The sequence below is a fragment of the Pelecanus crispus genome, chromosome 7, assembly GCF_030463565.1.
Source record: "Pelecanus crispus isolate bPelCri1 chromosome 7, bPelCri1.pri, whole genome shotgun sequence".
Lineage (NCBI taxonomy): Eukaryota > Metazoa > Chordata > Aves > Pelecaniformes > Pelecanidae > Pelecanus > Pelecanus crispus.
The window spans coordinates 22,537,874-22,556,935 of NC_134649.1; the positions used below are offsets into that span (position 1 = coordinate 22,537,874).

Here is a 19,062-nt window from a genome sequence, read left to right on the forward strand (position 1 = left end):
CATGTTTGACAAAATTACTTTACATCAGATGAGAGCGTTTTATTTCAGTAGTGACTCTTTAAAATGCCAATACTGAGGAATCTGATTGAATTCTATTTATCCTATCCAACTGGCACAAATCTCAAGGCAAAGTTGTATCATAAACAGGATACTATGTTCCAGTGTTTGTCACAGAGAATCGGAACATAAGTCACATTACTGAACTTTTATAGCATGCATTATAGCCCCTCGGTTACTGAAGTACACCGAAGGAGTTGCAGAAGCTACATTGAACTACAAATCTGTTGGATTTACAGTTAACACTGAGAAGCAGTAAGTCTCTGGGAGAAGAGCAAAACAAATAATAAAATACGTAAGTTTTAATCTTGAGGCTTAATTATATTTGCTGTTTTCAATTATGACTGGTGATGGTTTTCAAGCCATGGTTTTAAACCATCTGTCCTGGATTTTACATTCCTTAAGCAGATGCTTTTACTCAAGATGTGTGCAGTTTTTCCTCTCCTGGTGCTTCTGTTAAGCCAGTGGTTCTCAGACCGTTTAGACCTGACCTGGTACTTAATTTTCTGTAGCAGTTGGGTCCCTCAACATGTGTAATTCATGTTGAGCTTGCTCTCTCCTGGGACCATGCCACTCCGCAGGAGGCGAAAGGCAGATCCCGAGGGCTAGGGAGAGGAGGGCTTTCCTGATCTGGGGTCTCTTGGCTGCTTGAGGAGGAGGAGGCAGCATCTTTTGGGTAATGCAGAAGGGATGTAGTGCTGATGAGTTTGTTTTGCCACCGTAATTGCCTTGGAGAGGAGACCCAGGGGCCTTTGTCAGAGCTTTTCCTCTGTTGTTAGCAAGGGCTGGTGTCTGTGTTACAAATTCCCTCTGGCTGTTGATCCCCTCAGTTGTGTCGACTGGCAGCCAAGATTTGCGTAACACTGTGGTTTGGGGGAATGAAGCTGCCTTTTTGTAACACCTCTTCCTATTTCTGTAGTCCCACGAAAGAGTGAGCAAGAGGCTGCACCAGCGGTTCCAGGCCTGGGTGGACAAATGGACCAAGGAGCACGTGTCCCGTGAAATGGCAGCCGAGACAAACAAGTGGCTAATGGGCGAAGGGTTGGAGGGCTTGGTGCCCTGCACCACCACCTGTGACACAGAGACCCTGCACTTTGTGAGCATTAACAAGTACCGCGTCAAATACGGCACAATATTCAAGACACCATAAAACTCCCCTGGGGCGAGGGAAGAGCCCGGGAGATGTGTGTGTGTGTGCGCGCATCAATGAAAGGAGGAAGATGCCTTTCTCCCCTCACTGTGTATCTCCGTAACATGGCCACTTGACTAGTGCGTGGCTGGTACAACCTGTCACCAGCGGGATTCCCTGTAGGGACGCGGATCTCTGCTGGGACCGCAGGCCGCCGGCCCTTTGACTTCAGCCCGTGTCCCCGGAGGGCGGGAAGGACCCTTCTCTGAACTGAGCCATCCCAGAGAAACACAACGAGCTCGTACACACCAGCAGTGTTGAGGCTTTGACTCCCCAGAGGCCCTGAGCGGCGAGGGAAGAGAACTGGAGGCTCTCCACAGCCGGACCGCTTGGATGTGTCCCGAAATCCCCAGGTGCCTGTCGCGACCGGATTCTCCTCCCTTCACGCTGCCGCCAGCCAGCGGGGCTCCTGCGCGGGGCCGTGGGGCAGCCCGCCGCCGCCTCACGGGAGCGGACCCTGGGTTCCTCTCACCGCCTCCTCCTCCCTCCCAGGCTGGACTCACCCCGTGCAGATCAGTCTGTCCTTTCTAGTGCCAGTGGAACTGTTTTTTTTGTTTGTTTGGTTTTTTTTTTGTACCTGCTTGTTTACTAGTCTCTCCTAGTGCCATGCACCAGCTTTTCACACACATGTACGTACACACACACAACAGAGAACAACACGATTTTAACATGTTCCCCTCCTTTTTTGTAAATAAATGTACAAATTGTCAATTTTTTTGGTTTATTTTTTGGTTTGGTTTGGTTTTTTTATTAAAGGAAGTATGCTTGATGTGCTAGCATAACTGTACTAGCTTCTTGTGTACCACAGTACCAGGTGGCTTGAGAATTAGTACCGACAGACAGACTGATGGAGACATTTATTACACTTTTTACCAAAGGGAGTTATCATTGTAGTGCTTTTGTGTGGAAACTTTTTTCTCCTTTTTTTGTAAATAAAAATAATGTCTTTGTTCTTAACTGGAGGAAGACACTCGCTCACCCACAGCCCTGTTCCTGGTCTGAAAGGCACCATGCAGCATGCAGTTTTTGGGGTGGGGAAGGGGGCGGGGGGAGGGGGCGCACATCCCACCATTTTATATGATTGGCTTCACAATCTGAGAGGAAAAAGCAGAGGCAGTGTGTGCGTTTTACGGTTAACACAACCGAGGTATAAGCAGTCTGTTAAGATATAGAAATATATATTACATAATTTTAATTTTTTTAAAATTTTTGTTTTTCCTGGTGGGTAATTTTTACCCACCTAGTCTTCCAGCTCCAAGGACCTTCACTTTTGGGAAGTGTTGCTGAGCTACTTAGCTAGGGTTGATTGTGCTGATGTATTTTTCCCTCTCAGTATTGGAGAAAACATCATTTGAAGTACCAAACCAGTATTTGACAGAGGTGCTCTGTGTGTGTGTTTGTGTGTGGTGCGTGTGTGCGTGCAAGAGAAAGGTGAGGGGGTGGGGTGGGTCTCGGTGCATTTCACTAGTGAAATCCACATATGGGATATATATTTTTTTAAGTATAGAAGTTTAGCACTGGCAGATATTTAAAACACAGGGGAAGATTCTGATTTTAAAAAGAGAAGTCAGTACGGACTTCGTAAGCCACGACAGACACAACTGCACTGTCTCTCCTCCTCAAAGGAGGCAGCTTTCCTTGCACAAACCCACGCTGCCAGTCCTAAGCACCCAAAACAGCTTCCGTTGCCCCTGGCTGGGGAGCTGTGAACAGGGCTTTGCTGCTGCTTAAACCTCTACCAGGGATTGATTTTTTTCAAGACAGCAGGTCGTCTCCTCCCGGCACCGGAGCTCCCCTCCCTTCCGCAGGCAGAGAGCTGGGGAGAGGCTGGGGAGCGGGTCTGGAGGGGGACGCGTGCCTCACCGGCCCCTCTGCAGCCGGGAGAGCCGGGGTGGAAGCGTGCAGCCCCGAGGGGCCACTAACTCATTGGCAGCCAATGTACAGCAGGCAGATCTTGAACGGGAGCCTCCTATGGAGAGAGGGAAAGAGAGGGAAGAGCCCAGCGGGGAATATTCACAGTTTGCCAGCAATAAGTTACCCGTCTCATTTCTCCTCCTTTGCTCTAACCAGGCGGGAAGGGGCTCTTGCATGTCCTTTTCCATTTCAAAGGTTTCATGCGTGCTCCCCCGCCCTCTATTTTCCCCTTATTTTTCCTGTTGTATGCTCAAGGTGATCTGGAATCAAAAATCTTGGGTGATTTAGACTTTTGACCAGCTTAGAAGTAACAGCTGCTGCTGCTGCTTGGTGGGTGTCTTGTCCCAGGAGTCTGTGCCTGCATGTCATTGAGCGCAAGGGGGGCTGGCGCGGATCCCCGGGATACGCCGCGGGGAGATCTCTGCCTTCCGCGGCCGGCCACCCTCCCTCCGTCTGACATCCCAGCTCTGCTCCCAGCCTGTACAATAGCAGAGGTTTGGGGTTTTTTTTCCTTTTTATTTGAACTTGCTTTTTGTATTCTGTAATGTGATCCTCGGCCCACAATCCATGTGATTTCTATACAAATGTTGTAAACTTGATTGTAGTGCAGTATTTCCATTAAAATATCAGGGCTAATCATTGTGTTACAGATTCTTCCTTCCTGATCATACACGATGTAATTTTGGGGTGCTTCTGAGGGAAAATGGGGATAGGGAGGACAAGAAGCGGGTGCAGGATTGCTTAGACTGAGAGACAAGACTCACACCTCTGCTCAGGTTCTGCCTCTGGTTTCCAGTTAGCTTACTAAAACACGCAGCGTTTCGCTGTGGCTGGAGGTAGTAATTAGCTGTTTATTCTCCTCCTGAAGCCGGGAGGGAGGGGAGTCAGCAGAGTGAGTAACGCCGTCCCCGGGAGCGCCTTTCCAGACCCACCGGGGGAAGGGGCGAACAAGGCCGTTCCTCAGGGGCACGGTGAGGGCCCGCCACCCGCGGACGCCTCGGTGCAGCCAGGCAGGCCCGGCCATTTCCCGGGACACGCCCTCAGCCCAGCGAAGCGTCCCAAGCCCCCCGGAGCGTTGCCCCGAGGCGGGCGGGGAGCCCCTGCCGCAGGCGGCCGCCTGGAAGCGGGGCTGCCGGGCACCGGGCACCGCCCCCCGCCCCGCCGCCGGCTCCCGCAGGCCGCAGCCTCCGTAGCGGGGCCGCCCCGCGCCCGCGCCGTGCGCCCGCGCTGTGCGCATGCGCCGCACACGGGAAGGGGGGGCGCGCACAGGGCCGCGCATGCGCAGAGCGCACGGGGCCAGCTATCATGGCCGCCGTGAAACACAGGCGCACGGCGCTGGAGCGGGTCGAGAAGTTCCTCTCCGAGACCTACTTCACCGACTGCAACCTGCGGGGCAGGTGGGCGGCGGGGCCGCCCCCCATCACCTCCCCGGGCCCTTCCCGGGGCGCTGGCAGCAGGCGGGGCGGGCCGCGCCGGGCCCGCTCTCTTGTGTGTGTCCCCCAGCTCCACCGCCGGCCCCTCCGGGGAGGTCGTTCCTCCCGGGTCGCTGCCGGCCAGGGCTGCGGGGGCTCGAGGGCCTCAGTGAACAAAGCACGCATACACCCTGGCCAGCCTGGAGCTTTGCTTCAGGGTGCCGCTGGCGCAGTCGCCTCTGCCTTCCAGCTCTCCTCGGTGGGGCTGCCCGCGGGGGGACGCTGCTGGAGGGACGGCTCCAACAGGCCCCTTCAACGGAGCAAATGATTACTCTGTACTTAAGTTAATACTGTGAGGGTATTAAGTGACGGCAGGGTGAAACAGCCATGCTGGGAAAGCACGGTGGTCCCTATCCCTGCCCCCACACTGGTCCCCGCAGGACTGGCTTTATTAATCATGTCCTGGCTGTCTCTGACTGCAGGCTCTTTGGGGATCGCTGTCCACCGGCATCTCTCTCCTGCTTCCAGACCCTGCAGCGCATCCCGTACGATGAGGCCGTCGGGCAGGAATTCACACCTGCTAAAGTGGGAGACTCCTTCGGGCCCACGTGAGTACCAGGTTTCGGTGGTACCCTGAGCGCGGTGGGGCTGGAGCTCACGTCTTCAGTGTTACTTGTGTGTGTGAATCCTCATGAGCGAAGAAATGAGATGATAATATAATAATAATCCTTCTCCCTGTTGGATGCTTTAGGTAGAAGGTGTCTACCCAGAAGCCCTTAGGGAGATTTTATGAGGAAACAGTCTGAGATGTGTCTGTTTCCAAGTAGAGTGAAGACCTGGGTTGATCGATCCTTTCTGCTGAGAGCTCGTGTTCATAGTCATAGTTGTGACCCTGATGCTTCTGCATGGAATCTGCATGCTTTGTCAGGGCTGGGAGATGACTGGAATTTTTTCCTAGCAGTGGTCAAAGACTTGATGCTACTGCCTGTTTCTCTGGGGTCCCAGAAGAGGCTGGGTTGGGGCCAGCACCACAAGGTTTGTGTGCTGCCTTCTGAGCTTCCTCACCTGCTGGGGCTGCCATGCCTCCTTGCAGCCTGGCCATGAGCCTGCCCTAGGGGTTAAGGGCCATGATAAGAAGGGCCACAGGTCCAGGCATATTGATAAACTGCCCTGCCCCAGGGCAGTTCAACTCCTAGTACCCTCTGATTTCACTGTCTTCTGGATCGCTGTAGGGGATAGAGGAACAGTTTTCCAGTCACTGTCAGCTTGAAAGAGTGCATCACTCCAGTCAGCTTGGCTTTTAACTTGCTGTCAGATCTCTAACCCTCAACAACGACTGAAAACAGTGGGTGCCACAAGTTAGAAGTTTCGCTTGGTGAAAGAGTGACCGGTCAGGCCAGCAGCTCATGGGGAAGGGAAAGCCCAGTACATTTAAATGGCACAGAACAAGGCTGGTGCGTGCAGGCATGGTGTGCTGCTTAAACTGAAGATGTGTCACAGCCAGCCACACAGGGAGCCAACTCCAGACTACGCCATGCCTGGGGGTGTAGGTTAAAGCACGTCTGTACAGACAGGTAGCATTATTACATGTGAATCACATTGAACTTGTGTGTTGTCCCCACTCTGCTTTTTCCATGGAGGCTCTGAGGAATTGTGGTTTCCCCTGGGAGGAGGTCTCACGGTGGGCTGAGGTTGCTGCCTGCTCTCTTCCAGGTGGGAGACATGCTGGTTTAAGGTGGAGCTGAGCATCCCCACGGCATGGGCAGGGCGGGAAGTGCACTTTATCTGGGAGAGCGACGGGGAGGGCATGGTGTGGCGAGATGCCCAGCCTGTCCAGGTAAGTAGGCGTGGATCAGGGGTGTGCCAGCTGTGCCAGGCGCTCTGCTATGTGCAGAGTGGTTATCTCCCTCACCCCTCTGCAATGGGGCAATAGAAGAAACCCCCCCTCACATTTGTTATGCGCTCTTCAGAGGAATGCCTACATGTGTTGGGGGGCATAAAATAACACGTGGACCAACAGGAGAGAACCAAGAACAACTGGAGGTCTAGACAGAGTGGTCACAAAGAAAAACAGAAGGAGGATATGTCGTTGTAGGGTTTTTTAGCCTTAAGTGGTAATCTCTGAGGCAATAGGAGACCTGTCTTTAAATACGAGAAAACCTGCTGTGCAGGGAGGGGTAGTGTTTGTGAAGAGTCTGGTACGTGGGGTGGGAGAGAAGGCTGTGCTCATGGTTAGCATGCTGTGCTGGCGGACTGCAGAGGGTCTGTGGGCTATTTCCAAAGTTCAACCCAGAAAGGCAAGCTTCCTGGTGGTGGGTTTGAGTCTGTTTTCTAGAGGTTGCCCCCCGCCAGGAGTTAAAATTCTGGTCTGCAAACCAGTAACAGCTGAAAATGCCCTGCTTAGGCATTAGCAAATCTGTCTTGGAAGAAGGATAAGCAAGCATTGGGCCTGAGATGTGAATCTCCACTGCTGTCAAGAGCAGTGAGACAGACTGTTGTCACACATGTCAACTTCAGTCCTGCTTTGGGGAGGTGGAATGGCTCAGGTGACCTTTTGCAGCCCTGCCCTGCTCTGTGGTGGTGTCCGCAGGATTTGTGTTACTGCTGGGGCAGCAGCGGTTTCCATGCTGGTGGTTCTTGTGAGAAGCATTGTCCCATGAGATGTGGGACCAGCTGGATGTGTCTTGTCCTGCCCATCCAGTCCACTGTCATGGGCCTCTGAAGACATGTGTTAAATGTGCTGTCTTCCCCTGTAGGGTTTGACTAAGGAAGGTGAGAAGACCAGTTACATCCTGACAAGAAGCCTGAAAGAAACAGAGCCCCACAGGTGGGTGGTCAGCCTGGCTGGAGCCCCAGGGAGCCCCCCACCGCTGGGGGAGCTTGGTGTTGTTTGAAGTCAGGAGGCCAGGCTGAGACGCCGCTGCCTGTGTCCAGGTGCTCTGGGAAGTATCCAGCTTTCAGGGTCTCTGTCCGTTGTTCAGGTCAGGCCCGTAGCACCACAGGGAGGGGAATGGACTTTCCTGGCCAATTGCTTGTGGCCTGCTCCCTGATGGTTTCCTTTTGCTCTCCAGTCTGACGCTGTACGTGGAGCTGGCCTGCAACGGTCTCTTCGGGGCCGGCAAGGGCAGTATGATCGCCCCTCCAGACCCTGATAGGAGATTCACCCTGAGCAAGGCTGAGCTGGTCATCTTCAACAGGGATGTCTATGAACTGCTGGTGGATCTGGAAATACTGCTGGAGATGGCCCAGGTCTGTGAGCTCATTCTCTTCTCTTCTCTCACCCTTTCCACCTCCTTCCACAGCTTCATTTTATCTTCTCCTTCTGCTATTCTGTGACCAGTCTCCTTCCACCAGGAGGCCCTGGAGGAGCAAATGTTTGTTCCTGCTGCTTTAGCACAATTGATGTTGTCTAGAGTAGGAGAAAACTGAACAGAGAGAAGCCACAGGTGTTTTTTTCATCCACTTTCTGCTCCAAGGCAGGATCTGTTAGACCAGAGCCCCCTGGGATGCGTGCATGTGTAACCTGACTTTAGAAGGCACATGAGCAAAGACATATGGTTCTGTCTGTGAAGCAGGAACATGGTGTTTACCTGGCACCACTGGCAGAGTCAGATATTGGAAGGAGGTAGCGGGCTTTCGCTGGGGCAGGTGACATCCGAGCTGGTACAGAGAGCTGCTCAGAGCCAGAGGATGTGCTGAGCTCCAAGTCAAGCTGTTATTACTCCCAACCCCAGCTCCTCGGGGAGGAAGACCAGAGGAGTTTCCAGGCACTGTACACTGCCAACCAGATGGTCAACGTGTGTGATGTTACGGACCCGTCCACCTTCCCTGCTGCCCGTGACCTGGCTGTGGCGATCTTCAGCCAGAGGAACGGCGAGAGCCAGCACACCATCCATGCCATGGGTCACTGCCACATTGACTCTGGTGAGAGCAGCACAGCACTCCCTCTCTGCTGACCTCCCTCTCTGCACACTGCCCAAGGGGGAGAGCTGGCTGTCCTTGGGCTCTGGGCACTGGTTACTGTGCCCCAAGGGAAGGGAAAGGGACATCTGTGCTGCCATACAACTGATCTGTCACTGAGGCAGCAGAACGTGTGTCTGGCTAGCTGTGCCGTTTGGAGCACTGATGGGGCTGCAGATGAGAGATGAATTACAGACTGCTATCTTCCTTCCACCTGTTGGACTTCACCCCTCAATTTCCAGTCCCTGCAGGGGTGTCAGTCTCAACAGAAAGGCAGCAGAAGAAGCGGGAGCTGGAGGCCCCAGGCTGTGTTGCTGTCGGGCACTTAGTCAAAGGAGAGCATTTTGCTCTAGCATTTTCCCCAGCTGATCCACAAAAGGCAGCACAGCCTCATTCCCAAAGGAGCTTGTGCCGAGTAATAACCACAGTGGGGCCATGTGTCTGTCCCTGCAGCCTGGCTGTGGCCATATGAGGAGACCATCCGTAAGTGCGCTCGGAGCTGGGTCACGGTGGTCCGTCTGATGGAGTGCAATCCAGAGCTCACCTTTGCCTGCTCCCAGGTGAGCAATCTCCCTCTGGGGAGCTCTCCTTCTGCTCGTGGCATGTTGCTTCTACAGCATGACTCAAAACAAGATGGAGGGGTGACCGGGAGTGTCTTGTGCAGTTGAAGAGAGGAGGGATATTGGTGTGGAGTGCTGTGGTGGGAGCTGAAGCTGATCTCTGTGCTCTGGCAGGCACAGCAGTTCGAGTGGGTGCGGAGCTGGTACCCTGGGCTCTATGCGCAGATTCAAGACTTTGTGGCGAAGGGGCAGTTCATTCCTGTCGGAGGCACCTGGGTAGAAATGGTGAGAAGCACGGTGAACCTGGCTCACCACTCCCTCCCTGCACCATCCCTCTGGGACTGGTCCTGACACTGGAGGTGGGGAGCAGAGCCTTTGCTAAGCCGGTCTGGTTGGTGGTAGTCTCTGGGCCCAGGAAACAGCAGCTGTCTGCAGTGTCTAGCCTCACAAAAATACCATCCCTCTCCCAAATCATCTCATTCCCCAAGAAAGGAGATTTGGTCTGGACTGGCTAAGCTCTGTTCTTCCTTTTGCCCTCTGCTGAGATCTGTTCGCACCCTCCCCATGATCTGCTGGGTCAGGATGACAGTGGGTGGGAATGGGGTTCTTGTAAGATCTCCCCTTCCCCGGTGTCTGGCTTGCCACATGGACTCCCTGTGCTTTCCCCCCAGGATGGGAACCTGCCCAGCGGGGAGTCCATGGTGCGGCAGTTCCTCCAGGGACAGCGGTTCTTCCAGGAGCAGTTTGGCCGGATCTGCTCAGAGGTACTTGCTCTTTTCCAGCACACCTTCCTTGCACACCGTCTCCTTCCGCCTCTTGCTATGCGTGAGGGTTTCTCTCTGTTTCTCCAGATATGGTGTTCAGGTGCCTCACGTTGGCCTGCTTTTTGCTGCTAAAGCCATGATGAGTAAGTATCATGGCAGTTAGCACAGTCCTAGGCCTTGGTTGTATTGCTTGTAGGTCCCTGGCAGGTCTCTAGAACTGCTCCTTGTCTAGCACATCTTCTGTCCCCTCTGCAAGAAGGGCTGAGAGACTGACTACCAAGAAATCCACCATGAGCTCAGACTGTGATTTGTGGCCAGTGTGACTCACATGTGTCTCTCTCCCTCTGCTGCTGTCACATCTGCTCCCAGTTCTGGCTGCCAGACACGTTTGGATACTCAGCCCAGCTGCCTCAGCTGATGCATGGCTGTGGGATCAGGCGGTTCCTCACGCAGAAGCTCAGTTGGAACCTGGTGAACACCTTCCCGGTGAGCTGTGCTTCCCATCTTGCCAGGGGATGGACTTGCGGTTGCTGGAGTCTGTCTGCAGGGCTGGACCTGTTGGTTCCACAGGTCGAGCCAGTCCTTCAGCTCAGCTGACACAGGCTCTTCTTCCAAAGCCAGCCATTTATGGTGGTAGCAATGTCCTGTCAGGCTTTAGGGGAGAGGAAGGACATGGTTAGACATCCCAGCTGGGCTCCAACCTACAAATTCCTTCTGCTTCCAGATGGGACACTGTGACCTGCGTGCAGGTCTAGCAGACAGCAAACTCAGCCACTCCTCTGCTGTCCCCTGCCCTTGTGGCATTCCCCATCCTTGTGCAACTGTCTCCTTGCACTGATCTGTCAGGGCATCCTGCAACCTCGTGCAGAGAAAGTGAAGGCCCAGTTTGAATCCTCAAGGGGCTCTGAAGTGCCTGTCCCCTGTGTACTTCCCTGGTGACAAAGGTGCTGGACTTTGTGTGTTTGACAGGGCTTGCGAGGAAGCTTGGGCTTTTAGTGCACAAGGTGTGTGCTGATGTGGTTGAAGTGTGCCCTCCATGCACATGTTTGTGTGGGATATGAGTTTGGGAGCCTTGAAACACTGACCTAAGGGTAAATCTTTCTGGTACTGGGATGACCAGAGATGTCCTTTTGGGAACTCCTAGGAACAATGGGGCTGTGCTTTAGCATTTCGGCATTGTGTGGTACAGGGGGGGGCTGTACAAGACACCACACTTTCCTTTGGCTCTCCTCCAGCATCACACCTTTTTCTGGGAAGGCATTGATGGTTCCCGAGTCCTGACCCATTTCCCCCCTGGTGACTCCTATGGGATGCACGGGCGAGTGGAGGAGGTGAGTGAGGTTGCCAGACCTGCATGTGACGTGCAGTGCCAGCCCCTCGGGGACAGATCTGAGGCTCCTAAGAGAGAGCACTGCCTGGGAAGGGAGTGGGATAGCTGGCAGCATTGCTGGACAAAGGGTGTTTGGGTGCTTGGCAGTCAACTGCCTGCCTCTGAGATGTGTCCGTGCCTGATTTTGGCAGTTTGGGCTGGGGAAGAAGGGCAGGACTGGGCTTTGCCCCCTAAAGGCTGACCCATCTTGTGCGGAGCTGTGGGAGCTGGGCTCCAGGAGATTGCAGCTATCCAAAAATCCCTCTAGATGCTGAAAACAGTGAAGAACAACAAGGACAAAGGACGTGTGAACCACAGCGCTCTCCTCTTTGGCTTTGGAGATGGAGGAGGGGGCCCCACGCAGAAGATGCTGGACAGGATGAAGAGAATGAGAGACACAGATGGGTTGCCAAGGTGAGAGGGGGGCTCCCTTCCTCCCTACTTGCAGGAGCACTTGTTTTGAGCTGGCCCTGGCCTTCAGCAGTGCCAAAAGAAAGGGTGTACAAAGGAGGGCAGGGAGCAAGCAGGGTGAGAAGAGGGCTAGGAAGGATTGTCAGGGAGACAGAGTCTCTCCATCATCAAGAGCTGTAAGAACAGGTACATGGGGCAGCCTTGGACTGTTTGCGAGTCCTCAGTAGAGCTGTGGCATGAGTGGCCAGCACAGCAGCGGTGCCTGGCAGTCAGTCCCTGCCTGGGGAATGTCCAGATCTCCATCGCAGGTGGAAAGACCAGCATGGAGTGGGAGAGGGGTGGGAGGAGGTTGAGGGGAACACTGTGTGTGGTTGTGTTGGGGTTTCTGAGGCCTCAGTTCTGGGGCTGTCACCTTTCTGGTCAGGATGCACCATTAGCCGTGTCACAGGCTTCTCCCCTGGCTCATCGCTGTTTGTGCGTCTCTCCTACAGGGTTCAGATCTCCACTCCTGACCGACTCTTTTCTGTCCTGGAGAAGGAGTCATCACAGCTGTGCACCTGGGTGGGAGAGCTCTTCCTTGAGCTGCACAATGGCACATACACCACCCAGGCCCAGGTGACTGTGCACACGGGATGGAGACAGTGGTCTCCCCCACCCCCAGGCAAGGCAGCCATTCTCAGTTCTCTTCGCTACTGCTCAGGCAGCTCCAGGGTTTGGACAGTGCCCTTTAGGTCTCAACAGCAGGAGCCACCTTGTAGCCAGGACTCCAAAAGGCAGATAGATCTATTGTCAGACTTTCTTCAAAGCGTGAGAAGAAAGCCTGGACACAACAGGGCCCCCTTAGTCAACAGCTGTCATGTCCTTCACTTTAGCAGATAGTTGCAGAGCTTGGGTGAAGAGTCAGAGGAAAGGGAGGAAGGTGAGAAGAGAGACAGGGGAAGCTGTGTCCTGTGCTGGGAGTTCCAGTTTGTTCTGTGGCAAAAAATAACTCACGGGTAATGGCAAACTTGTGACACCTACAAATAACCAACCTTCCTGCACTGGAGATGGGCTTTTGCTGCTGGTATGAGAGATCCACTCCAAGCTGCCAGTTTCCTAAGCATCTTCCTTCTCTCCTTGCTTTGACACCAGATAAAGAAGGGGAATCGGGAGTGCGAGCGAATACTCCACGACGTCGAAGTACTCAGCACCTTGGCTGTGGCACGGGGTGGTACGTTCCAGTATCCTGCCAGCCAGCTGCAGCGGCTCTGGAGGTGAGGGTATACGGGAGAACTGATGGTACCAGGGGAGGACGTGGTGAGAGCTGGGGACTTCAATGTGAGAGCTGGCTGTTCTTGGGGTACCAAGCCCCATCCCCTACAGCTCCTTGTCCCTGCCTGAGTCTAGGTAGAAATCTTTGCTATCAGTGCACCAAAATTAGCCTGGACCAGTCGGACCACACTGGTGTGGGCAGTTATTGGGAGCTCAGTGGGCTGATGGTGGGAGGTGGTCACTTATCTATCAGTCCTGTCCAGCTGGAGCCAGAAGGGTGACTGACCACAGCCTGCCTTCATTTGAACTGCCTCTTGAGTGAGTGGGAGAGCAGTGCATAGTTAGGATGTAGGGACCTTTGCGGATTCAGTCCTGCAGTGCTGTGTATACGCAACCCCTTCCACAAACTGATCAGGGCTTGTCCTGGTTTCAGCTGGGATAGAGTTAATTTTCTTCCTAGTAGCAGGCATAATGCTGTGTTTTGGATTTAGGATGAGAAGAATGTTGATAACACACTGATGTTTTAGTTGTTGCTAAGTACTGCTTATGCTAGTCAAGGACTTTTCAGCTTCCCATGCTCTGCCAGGTGCAGAAGAAACTGGGAGAGGGCACAGCCAGAATAGTTGATCCAAACTGACTGAAGGGCTATTCCATACCATATGACGTCATGCTCAGTATAGAAACTGGGGGGGGGGGGGGTTGGCTGGGGAGCAGTGATCGCTGCTGGGGAACTGTCTGGGTATCAGTCGGTGGGTGGTGAGCAATTGCATTGTGCATTGTATATTATTATTATTGTTACTATTATCATTGCTATTTTACTTTATTTCAATTATTAAAATGTTCTTATCTCAACCCAGGAGTATTTCTCACTCTTACTCCTCCGATTCTCTCCCCAATCCCACCGGGGCAGGGGGAGTGAGCGAGCGGCTGCATGGTGCTTAGTTGCTGGCTGGGGCTAAACCACGACAGGGCTCCACTTGGAAAGTGTTTCAGTGCTTTGCTTGATTCTCCCATTGGAAGATAGCTCCAAAGCCTCACTACTCTGCTGGCTGGAAACTTCATTTCCAACCTAAGCTTATTCCTTGCCAGTTTTGACTTGTCTGAACTCATGCAACAATATATCTGGTAGCCCTGAGGGATAAAAAAATAGCTCTTGCTCCCCATGTTTGTGGTTTACTAAGATGACAGTTGACAAGTCCTAACATAAAGGGACTTAAAGGATGCTATGGAAAGAATCTTTTCTCTCAAGTCTTTGCTAATGGGGGGATAAGGAACAGTTATTAAGTTTGTCCACCTTGCAAACAGGGCTCGGTAAGCCAGAACAAATCTGGTGCTCTCCCCTGCTTCCTCACCTGTTTTCTGTTCTCTGTTTTAGGTTATTGCTGCTCAACCAATTCCATGATGTTCTGCCAGGCAGCTGTATCCAGCTCGTGGTTGAGGATGCCCTGCAATATTACACAGGTGGGCAGGGAGTTTGGCTAGGAGGGCACTTATCCGTCGGAGCACACTAGGTCCTGCCTGGTGGGGCTGCAGATTTCAATCCTGGACTGCCAGGCACTATGGGTTGAACCTGTGCAGGCATGTGTCTGTAGTAGCGCTAACTCTACAGGGAATTAGCAGGGGAGCCAAGGGATTAAAAAACATCCCGAGTTACTGACTTCTCTGCTTGCTGCTGGCATGCCAGGATAGACCCCAGCAAAGGTGCCCACAGGCACTTGCTTTACTTTATTGTAGCACCATAATTTTCCAGTTGAGCTGGCATAGCTCATTGTAGTCTTGTAATAACAAAGTTAAGAATAATTATAAACTTTAATTACTAATAGATAATAATTAATATTAATGATAATTAGTAATTGTAGCTTGGAAGTAGCTAAAGTGTGTGTACATTGTACAGAAGTGCCAGAAACTCTCTCAGATGTGAGAAACGGCCTGGCTGGATCCAGCTCAGGCCTTTTTGTTGCTCAGAGATCCGCAGGGCTGGCGCTCAGCTGCAGGAGGAAGCTGTGCAGTCCTTATGCAGGGAACTGCTGCAGCCCAAGGCAGGGAGCAGCAAGGGCACCCTTGTGTTGAACACTTTGCCCTGGGAACGGACTGAGGTGATCTCCAGGACTGGGCCAGCCGGAGCAGAGAGTTTAGGTATGTCTAACTCAGGGGTAATTCATGTATCAGAATTTCTTACAGGGGCAGAGATGGTTAACAAAGAAATACTCTGCCTCTCCCTGCCCTGGGGAGAGTTTGCTGACTTATCAAATCACTCCTTGGGACTTTTTCCCACTTCAAGTTGTCCCTGAGCTATGGATGAAGAAGAGGAAGATATGAAAGGAGGTGGTAGGTCTGACGTGAGAGCAGCAGGGCAGCACGGTGTGACTTAGGGGTAGGTCTGGGGCAGATGTTGGAACAGAACCTCTTTCCTTTCCAGCTCTGGTGACAGTCCCCAGCATGGGCTATGCTATAGTGAGGGAGCTGTTGCTGCCCCCTCAGCCTGTGGCAGTGAGGAAACAGGTAAGCACAACGGCAGTTGTCCTCAGTTCGGTGTACCCTGTGTCAAAGGCTGACTGGGGGGAAATCTAGGGAATCCAGCACACAGCAAGTCCGCACACTGGATTTGCAACTGGGGCACTCAACTCCCGCAAGTGTGGGTCTGTGAAATCTGTTTCTGTCCTTTCCCCCAAGGAGGATGGCTCCGTTGCCATGGAGAATGGGGTGATTGCAGTCTGCCTGGACATGATGGGGCACCTGACCTCACTTCGGCTGGTGGACTCCAAGAGGTATGTCTATCACCCAGTTATGGAACCGGGCTCCTCAAACCTCTCTCAGGTCTTCTTACTGTATGCCCTTCTCCACTGCCAGTTCTTCTTAACACTGCTGTTTCTCTGTTTCCCTTTGCTCCAGAGAGTCAGTCCCAGATGGCTGCTATGCCAACCAGTTTGCACTCTTTGATGATGTTCCCCTGTACTGGGATGCCTGGGATGTGATGGATTATCACTTGGAAACCAGGTAGAGGAGCAGTGCATGCAGCACTTGTATTTTGACTTTGCTCTGAGGTTCTTGCCTCCCTGTCAGTCCTAGCTGTAACAAAAGCTGTAACAGAGCATTCACTCTGGAGAAGTGAGTGCCTGCTGTGTGGGAAGCTGAACTGGGATTTGGGAACCTGGATCTACCAGCCTCAGACCAGCTCTGCCTTTATCCCTTTCTCTAGGAAACCAGTGACAACGCTGCTGAAGCCTCTAGAAATCACCCTGGCTGGGGGCCTGCGGGGAAGTGCAAGCTTCTCTCTGCAAGTCGGGGAAAGCAGCATCTTAACCCAGGAGATCATCCTGGATGCCACGTGCCCGTACCTCCGCTTTCTGACCCAGGTTTGGCCAGCGGCTGCTGTGCGATACAAACACCTGTGCTGTGCAGGCAGAGCTCTGGGGAGCTGAACCTCACGTCTGAATTACGTTCCCCCTCCTGTTTCCTTCCCTGGAACCCCCTCACTGCCTGTCCTCCTCTGCCTTAGAGTAGGGCAGCCCGAGGGCAGGGGTCCTGAGGAACAAGGGTGGAAGAGAGGCCCACCGGTTTATCTGTGTTCAGACTCTAGTGCAGTTTTATTGTACCTGGTCTGGCCTGAGTGCGAGCTGGCTGCTGCGCACCAGGGAAGGATAAGTGCAGCATCCGCCTGTCAGCCCCCCGTGGTGATGTCCTTTTGCTACTGTGTTTAGGTTGAGTGGAAGGAGGCTCACAAGTTCCTGAAGGTGGAGTTCCCTGTGCAGGTCCGGAGCACAAATGCCACCTATGAGATCCAGTTTGGACACCTGCAGCGGCCAACACACTGGAACACGTCCTGGGACTGGGCTCGATTCGAGGTGAGAGGAAAGGTGCCCTGGTCCCGAGGCTGAGCTGCTCCTTCTGTGGTGGGGCTGCTTTTGCTCCCAGGCAGTAGCTCTGTGTGGTGAATATGTCCCTTGGCACCTCCTGCAGGTGTGGGCTCACAAGTGGCTGGATCTCTCCGAGCATGGCTTCGGGGTGGCACTGCTGAATGACTGCAAATACGGGGCATCAGCCCACCGGAACGTCCTCAGCCTCTCGCTGTGAGTAGGATTGGGGTGAGGGTGGAGCTGCAGCGGTCACTTTGCCTTCTGAGGTGTCTCCTGGAAGTTGAGGCAATCCCTGGTCCTAAGTGATCATCATTAATAAGGAAATAGTCTGCTATTAGTTTAAGTGGCTGGCTGTCATCTGAGAACTTTTGGCTGACTTAATTACAATTGACTAAAATAAAGTTATGCTTCTAGATAATTAGGAGATACCAGATCCACATTTGCACCAAGTAATTTTTCTGTTGCTGGCCAAAACATACCCCAGGAGGGGAGGCTTAAGGAGAGGGAAGGAACAGCAATGTTATGGGTGCATACAAAGCTAAGAGAAGCTGTAAGTATTTCAGTTTGACTCCATCAGCCACAAGTTTCACAGGAAAACACCCTTCAATTTTTTTAGCTTCTGGGACTGTCCAGAGTCTGTTTGCTGTTGCCAGAAACCAGCAGCATGTTGGCTTCTACCTCAGGGCACCGCTCGAGGTAGCGGGGGGAGGCAGTTGTCTTGTCACGGGGCTCCTCTGGCTCTGCACTGGGTGATGGAGGGTGCTGCCAAGACACCAGTCTCACCTACCTCTTGTTGCCTTAGGCTGAGAGCGCCGAAGTCTCCTGATGCCACAGCAGACATTGCGCACCACCAGTTCACCTACGCCGTGATGCCTCACCTGGGTGAGTGATGGGCAGAGCTGGGCCCTGTGGGGACACGCAGGGTGGAGGATGCTGCAGTGAGCCTTGGGGTGAGCGTGTCTCTGGCTGTGCACGTGTAGAGGCTGGCTGGAGGCTCTTGTGTTGCAGGTTCCTTCCAGGATGCTGATGTGATCCAGCATGCCTACAACTTGAATTTTCCCCTCCACGTGGTACCGACCGGCTCTGCCGAGTGCCTGGCCTGGAGCGCCTTTTCTGTCAGCTCACCTGCGGTCGTGTTGGAGACTGTCAAGCAGGCAAGTCCCTGGGGCAGAAGCGGGGAGGGCAGATGGGTTAAGTGTTGTTGTTAAGCGTGGCTTGCTCTTTGCCCCACGCTGGGTGGTGGGCAGGCTTAGCTGAGTGGAAACAGTGATCCCTCTGGTCTGCGTGTCCTGCTAGGTTAGGACAAGGGGGGTTAGCACCCCTCTCTGCCAGCCCGGGCAGGCACTCGCACCAGGGATCACAGTAGTACCCACATCTGTACGTGGGTACTGCAGCCTCAGTCATTGGTGCTGCACCACTGCAGGTCAGGAATGTATGTGCACACAGGCAGAGCCGCTCAGCCGCCATCCCTTGGGTCGGGCTGTACCCCGAGGTGTAGGATAGAATGCGCCTGTCTCATTTGTCTGAAATCCCGTGTGCACTGTCTCCCAAAGGCTGAGGACAGACCTGAAGCCGTGGTGGTTCGGCTGTATGAGGCACATGGCAGCACAGTTGTCGCCTGGCTCCAGACCTCCCTCCCCGTTAAGGAGGCGATGCTGTAAGTCCATGCTGGAGGGCTGGGTGCGTGTGGGGATGGAGATCGGTCGCTTCAGCCTCACGCGCTGCTTTCTTCCCCAGCTGTGACCTTCTGGAGCAGCCGGCTGCACGGGGCTGCCTGCCGCTGGAGCAGCGGGGCGTGAGGCTTTCCTTCACACCCTTCTGTGTGCTCTCCGTCCTCTTGGTCTTGGGGCAGTGACGCAGTCAGTGGCCCTTGTGATGCCGTGGCAACCTGGATCAACACTGTGAGCTCAAATTGCAGCCTGAGGCTTCCCCAATCCCAAGAGCTGTGCAAGGAGGTGGTGGTTCCAAGGGAAGGGTAGAGTCTCCCCCTTGCACCCCACCCAGCCATCGGAGAGCAGCGCTCAAGACCAAGCGTGTTCTTCAGGAAAGGACAGTTGCCCCCTGCCTAACCAGTGAAGGAGGGCCCGAGTGAGTTCCTAGCTAGCTGAAGCGTGGGTACGGTTGTGGGACAGGATGGCTGGCCCCACATGGGTTCTGCTCCAACCCCGGGGGGGTTGGGGAGCAGCAGCTTTCCACAGTGGCTCCTGTGTCTTGGCCTTCATCTTGTCCAAACCCTAGCAGCAAGTGAAAAGACACACTACAGTCGTTCCCCTCTCCCTTCACCTGCCTCTTGCACTGCCCTTGCAGAAGGGGAACAC

The 19,062-nt window shown here is 53.7% G+C and overlaps 2 protein-coding genes across 2 annotated transcripts in view; both read left to right on the top strand.

Moving 5' to 3' along the window:
• The window catches only part of SIN3A (SIN3 transcription regulator family member A), a 34,314-nt gene extending 32,695 nt beyond the window's left edge, over nt 1-1,619 (top strand). Inside the window, exon 21 of the mRNA XM_075713767.1 lies at nt 977-1,619. Coding sequence (XP_075569882.1) covers nt 977-1,207 — 231 coding nt within the window. The 3' untranslated portion in view covers nt 1,208-1,619. The remainder of the gene's footprint in view (nt 1-976) is intronic.
• Nucleotides 1,620-4,437: 2,818 nt separating this feature from the next.
• On the top strand, nt 4,438-18,599 carry MAN2C1 (mannosidase alpha class 2C member 1). Its single transcript, XM_075713766.1, is given in 27 exon segments — nt 4,438-4,458; nt 4,460-4,557; nt 5,055-5,180; nt 6,286-6,409; nt 7,329-7,399; nt 7,644-7,821; nt 8,307-8,496; nt 8,986-9,092; nt 9,267-9,377; nt 9,764-9,856; nt 10,226-10,342; nt 11,092-11,187; nt 11,494-11,639; nt 12,128-12,251; nt 12,768-12,889; nt 14,263-14,348; nt 14,853-15,023; nt 15,307-15,389; nt 15,561-15,655; nt 15,780-15,884; nt 16,087-16,243; nt 16,589-16,732; nt 16,848-16,957; nt 17,547-17,626; nt 17,753-17,898; nt 18,298-18,401; nt 18,482-18,599. Coding segments are annotated over 27 exon segments (3,123 nt in total).
• Nucleotides 18,600-19,062: the final 463 nt, after the last annotated feature.